Below are 6,367 nucleotides of genomic sequence, written 5' to 3' on the forward strand. Positions count from 1 at the left end.
CCAAAAGGAACTTTTGCATGTCATGAGAAAAAAAAGAAAAGCAGAAAGTTTGAGCATATATTCAAACATTTGTCACATCCCACTCAGTCTGATGTTGGCATCTAATTGGTGAATCGTTTGTACTAATGGTTGAGTGTACTCAGTGTTATGTTCACCAGGTTTCGCTTACACCAGCCATTATACCAGCCTATTTATTTATACATTGTGCTCACTAATATTTTTATTACAGTTAAAGAAGTCTTCAAATGTGCCTGGTGAAATCTCACATGTTAAAGTGTCCTTGGGAGAGATTCAGAACCCTAAATTTCCCCTCATGGACCCATTTCTGTGTGTGCACAGAATAAAAGTGGGTGTGAATATCACTTGTTTTGTAAAGAATTATATTAAAGCGCGACATAATTGCAATCCAATCCATTTGCATGGTTCAAATGGCTCCGTTTTATTCATTTGGCCACACCAGTGTGACTGTGAACAAACTTGCACAATCCTGAAAGTGAAGCAGCTTGCTTGAACTGAACCATCATCAGTTTTATGCGCACCTGTACATAATGCCAGTAACTAACACTTTTTTTATGCCACACCAGCACATCTTGTGTTCTAAGTTCTGGGAATTTGCTGATAGTGCAGAGACATAACTGTCTCTGTATGTCTGTAAAGCTGAAAAGCTGTAGGAGGAGCTGTTTGAAAAAACTTCAGAACTGCATCATGTTTGCTGTATCATGTGTGTTCACTCATTCTCCTTGACTTCAGTATATCTGTATTATCTTTATCAATGGAATTAGTGGCAAGTGGGTTGGTAGTCATTTTTGTTATTTTGATCTTTTTAAAAAATCTTATTTTATATTATTTTTGATAACATTTTATGGATGTCCGCTTCACTATCTATCTAGAGTTGTAGTTTTATGAAACATATATGTCCTTTAGATGGCAGCACAGATCCACTGATGGTCTACGGCATAAAACTCATACAAGACAAATTTTATTTAGAGTATGATTAATTTTATTAGAAAGTGAACACACTGTAACAAACCACTTTAACAAAAGTAATCAATTTATGAATAATCACAGGAGTTTACTTTTATTGTTATAATATTCAATATTTCTTGTAGATTCAATTCAAAGCTAATGTTACAGTAATGGTGTCAGCTTAAATATCCTTGTTGCAGGGTGCTGCTGTTGGTGATGCAGAAGGAGTGGAAGAAGGAATCTGAGAAAATAATAAGAGAAAAAATAGTAATTTTTCTAGCAGAATATGGTTTTTGCAAACTGTGAGTAACTTTTAAAAAACTTTTTATGGTTTATTTTGCGCAGTCTCACCTTCACGGTGTTTTCCGCTTTTATAATCTGGCGCTGTGGAGTCACAGAGCAACATTTATCCAGTGTAGTTTTCATTCATATTGCACAGCCTTTGAGAAAAAAGATTCATTGTTTCCTACCCTGAATCTTCCGAGAGGATCAGGCTGAACTGGAAGCTGCTGTGGAGCAGCACCAGCAGGGTTCCCCTAAACAAAAACAGGAAATGTAACATTTCTGCAAACAATAACCACTGACACACTGAAGGTAAAGGTTGATTACCATCGCAGGTTGCTGAGGAGCATTCATTGGTGCCATTTGGGGTACTCCCATGAAAGGAACCTGGTACTAGAGAAGCAAGACAGATGATGCTCTTAAACCTGCAACAAGTTGTGTTGTTAACACCACAACAGTAAGTGCCTCACTAACCGCATTGACTGCAGGGACAGCAGGGAAGGGGTACACATTGCCGACCTGAGCTGGAACGACAAAAGCAGGAACTCGAGGAACAAACTGTGAGAAGGAAAAATAAGTGTTACTTAGATTCACTGCAAATATCGGTGAAAAGTCACATTGTCGCTCAAACTTAAATCCAGTGGACTGACCTGAGCAAACCTGGGGGCTGCCCTATAACGCCTGCTCCACCGCCAGCAACAATGGGTGGATTCAGACCACCAACCAGCATCCCAGGGTTTGCTCCATTTAAGAGTCCTCCATTTAAGAGTCCTCCATTTAAGAGTCCTCCATTCAACATCCCTGCATTCATAGCTGCCAGCAGCCTTGCAGTCTGCATGGAGCAGGAAAAAGACTTATTGCCTGTGGCCTAATTTCGATTATTGTGCAAAGTATGCATACATCCATAGTCTGACTGTAGCTTACCTTGCCTGCATTGACCTGAAATAAATTTAGATGAGATATACACATTAGTATAGATATATACACATATGGATAGATGGATAGATAGATTGACTACTCACATAGCTGAGGGTTGCTACAAATGCTGCGAAGAGAAAAAGCTTCATTTTGCACCTTGAATCGTGTAAAACAACACAGACCTTGCACGTTTTGCTCTGGCTTCAACTGTTACGTGCCCAGAAAGCTGACAGTAACTCTCTGTTTCAAAGACGCCTTTTATCAGTCAAGAGATTATTATGAGCCAATTAGAGAGGAGAACACTGCCTATATTCACATGCTATATTTGTCACCTGCGTGTCATGGGAAGTTGCAATATGGCATCTATGGTTTCTCTACAATACAAAGATTTAAAGAAATGTAATGCAGCAAAGTCCCTGTTTTCAAAAGAAACTTCAGCCAGTTGACACACTGACATTGTTCTTGACAGAGCTGAGTGACCACAAAAAAATAACGCAGTGATTCATTGTCGCGGGAAGGGTTTCTAGAGGCTTCTGGAAGCTGACTTAAACCCAGCATGGACCTCGTTAATGTTGTGGGTTGTGGGTTACAAGAGGCAACAACTGACATCATAGTCATCAAGAGCTTTTGTAGATCACACTGTAAAAAATATGTGCATGTGTGTGTTTGTGTTCAGGCGTTACCCATTAAGCCTGAACAACAAACATAATTGCCAGAAAATTCTAATTGTTTCTAAACTAGAGTGTTTATTGAACCTTCTTTTTATTTTGAAAGAAATAAAATATCAATTTGCATGTATGAGTTTTAATTTGTATCATTTTTTGCTGCGTCCAGCATTTTTGTGCAATTTGTTGGTCACAGTTGATGTGTTTTAAACAAAAAGAAGTACAAATTTGGGTTTAGGGATTGTTTTTTTTAAATCACGCTGATGATGTAGAGGTATCAGAACCACATGTATCTAAAAGAATACGTTATAGTGTTAAATTTTAATCGAACATTTTCACCTTACTGTGTCAAGCTGCATGCGACTGTTTATGAGAAGATGTTTGTGACTTCATGAAAACACCCGGGCATAAATGGCCTCTTGTGATTTGATTCATGTCTAGAGGTATAAATGGCATGTTGCCTGCTGCTGTTTTATAATTAAAAGTTAAAATAAGTGCCTCAGACATGGCTGGGTGCCTTACTGTAATTTGTGATGACTTTATAACAGTGACAAACTTTTTATTTGCCCTACCCACACGCCACACTCTCAACCAATGTACACACTCACTCACAGTGGCCCTCGGGAAATCAGTTAATCATTAATAAAATTCTGAAATTTAACAAGAAAATGAAAACAGAAAGCCTATAGCTTGTTTCACGAGCACATGTTCAGAGCCATTACATACATTACTGTTTGGTTGGATGGTTACTCTGTCATATACCAAAGCCGTCTGGGAATGTTTTTCCTTTTGCTGACTCTGCAGCTGACAGCAGACCAGGTAAACACCCTCTGTGGAAGTTTGGTCTGGAGCTAATTACACACTGTCATGCAGTTACAATTAAGAAACTATTTTTTCTGTTTTCAGTTTTAAAGGACAAAAGGTTCTCTCTAATGCGAATGCAGTTGTTCATCTGATTTATATTTTAGGTACTGGTTTTTTTTCCAAAAGAAAACAAGCTGTGCCAGGAATTTCATGCTGATGTGACGGATTTATGGTTTTCAAATGTTCAAGAGAGACCATCTGGAAGTAGCTTGAAGCTGTGTATTGTAACAGAAGGCTGTGTGTATTTTTTATCAGCCTCTTATATGAAAATAACAGCCATCAGATGGAGGCAACACCCATGACCCTGCTGAATTTATTCAGTGTTTTGTTCAAGACAGACTTGACAGATTTGTTTTGTGCAATAGGAGTTCAATCATTTATTGGTCATTAGTTACAAGTGATCTACAACAGTAAGTGTCAACAGGTATTAAGGAGAACCACAATCAGTGTTTAGCAATGAATCTGTGAAAAATGCTTCGTCTCATTCCACTTGCTTCTCCTCAGTGTCTACCCCAGAGCATTCTTCCTCATCTTCAGCTGGCGTAGTCTTCATCACCGGAGACTGCGTCCTCCTGAGGCGAGCTGCGACCTGACCGCCGAAACCTCAGCTTGCCGCTCGGCTTTGCAGCACCAACAACACCGCCCAAGGGTTGTGGGTTATTTGGCCCGACTGCTGACATCAGCTGCACTTGGCCAGGGGTCAACACAACATTCTGAGGCCCTCCGCCGACATTTCTCTGTGGCAGCACTGCAAACAGCCCACCTCCAGCTTGCTGCGTCCCTGGCCCTTGCAGATTCATGGTGGCTCCTCCTGCCTGGCCCATGAGAAAAGCTCCACCTTGTGGGAGAACTGCAACTGGAATTAGTTGTTGTGGTGGAGCCTGACCTACAGGGTTCCCAAGTGGCTGGATAAACAAAGTATTACCAACTTGGACTACTTGTGCCACAAAGGGCTGACCAGTCAGTGGAACCCCATTTTGAGCCCCAGCGTTTGCACCGTTGGCAGCTCCTGGTCCTCCATTGTTCTTCACTCCCCTATTGGCAAGTGCCTCAGCACTCCCTGAAGACACACCACTCTCCACCACGAGGGCCAGGCTCTGAAAGATAACCCACAGCATGCAGTACATGTTTTAGCTCAGTGCAAGCAGCAGATGATCAGCAGGTGAAGCGCCGCTTTCTTTACTTATATAGAAGGCGTCAGACTCGGCGATCACCAGAAAAGGTCCAATCAGAATGCTTTATCTCATAAAACGAGATGCCGTAATCATCATGACCAAGCAGCAGGTTATTTTTTGCTTTGTCGCCTTACAGCAGGCCATTATTTAGGATCAAGCGGCAAACCAAAATCAACTACCAGTGACTTGCATTCTTAAAAACCATTGTTGAAGAGCTATTCATCTCATGAAGTAACACAAACACACGCAAAAAAGAAAAGGAATGAAGAAAAGATATCAGAACATGAAATGATATTTACCAGTCTTTTTGTAGGAGACTTTATTTCAGCACAAACATCAATAAGCAACAGAGTTTACTGAAATATTCTGAAATTGTGAATTTCTTTGCTGTTCTTGCCTTTAGTTAGGAGTGTAAGGAAACATAATATGAGGACAAACATGTACACATTTGCTACTAAGTAGCCAATACAGGTGCTTTTACATTTGCTAGTATCAAACAGGAATCTGCAATTGTCTGCTACTAATTGTGGTACTACCTGGCACTGTGTACTGCACAATGTTTTTCTACCATCAAGCTGCAATAACTTTGCCCCAGTTTGGAATGCATTGTAGTAAAGATTTTGAACACAGCCAGCAAAAAAATAACTACTTCTTTCTTCTAATAGACGGTTCTAGCAGCTCAGTCTAAATTACAGATCAGTGATTTAAATGTCCATGCTTAGCCTTACACAAAGCTTTGTTTATAGCGGGGGTAACATGGGTTTGTTTCATCTGTACTTGTCAGAGCGTGTACTGTATCATTTTGAATAGACAGAACTTCAACAGCCAGATGTTCAAGCTACAACACTGGAGCAGCTTTTGCAAGCTTATGTAGTAGATGAGGAACAAAGCGAAGCTCAGAAAAGCAGGTTGGCATCCATGTCCTCTGCAGAGAGACAAGTTACAAAGAGTTAGAGTTTGCATTTAAATGATCAACTAACAGTACCAGAAAACATCAAATTCTGAACATATTTTAGAGCAACATGCTTGGTTTTCATCTTAAATCTTGGAAGATATATTCAGATTGGAGCATCACATTTCTGAAACCTCTACTATCTATGCAATTATATAGGCCTTGACCATGAACATACTACATCATTTATGGGAAGGTTTCTCACAAATATAAGAAACGATGAACCTCTCACCATTCCTGATATCAAAACAGGTGATCCACTCCTTAAATGATACCAGTTTGTCTTTGTCAGCATCGCACTCCTGAAGAAGAGCGAGGGTGCAGTGCTCCATTGGCACCAGGGGGACCCTGATTACCACATATACACATCTCTGAGCCACATGGTTGCTGATCGAGTTGATGAACAGCATACCTCGCACGGTAACACTATTCCTCATCAATGTAAACAATACTACGTTCATTGATGCGCTCTTGCTCGTGTTTTCAGTATTACATGTTGGTGCTGGTGATTGATTATAGCATCGGAACGTTTGGTTCTTGACCAC

The 6,367-nt window shown here is 40.3% G+C and overlaps 1 protein-coding gene across 1 annotated transcript; it reads right to left on the bottom strand.

Annotated features, from left to right (window-relative positions):
- Positions 1-991: 991 nt before the first annotated feature.
- On the bottom strand, positions 992-2,672 carry LOC120729243. Its single transcript, XM_040024783.1, has 9 exons — positions 2,622-2,672; positions 2,271-2,373; positions 2,173-2,187; positions 1,899-2,080; positions 1,723-1,806; positions 1,576-1,641; positions 1,437-1,502; positions 1,318-1,350; positions 992-1,207 (listed from the first exon to the last, which is right to left on the bottom strand). Exons 1-9 carry the CDS (start codon positions 2,670-2,672, stop codon positions 1,148-1,150), a joined length of 660 nt encoding a protein of 219 aa, XP_039880717.1. The 3' UTR covers positions 992-1,147.
- Positions 2,673-6,367: the final 3,695 nt, after the last annotated feature.

Source organism: Simochromis diagramma, unplaced genomic scaffold (assembly GCF_900408965.1).
Source record: "Simochromis diagramma unplaced genomic scaffold, fSimDia1.1 OVJJ01000302.1, whole genome shotgun sequence".
Classification (NCBI taxonomy): domain Eukaryota; kingdom Metazoa; phylum Chordata; class Actinopteri; order Cichliformes; family Cichlidae; genus Simochromis; species Simochromis diagramma.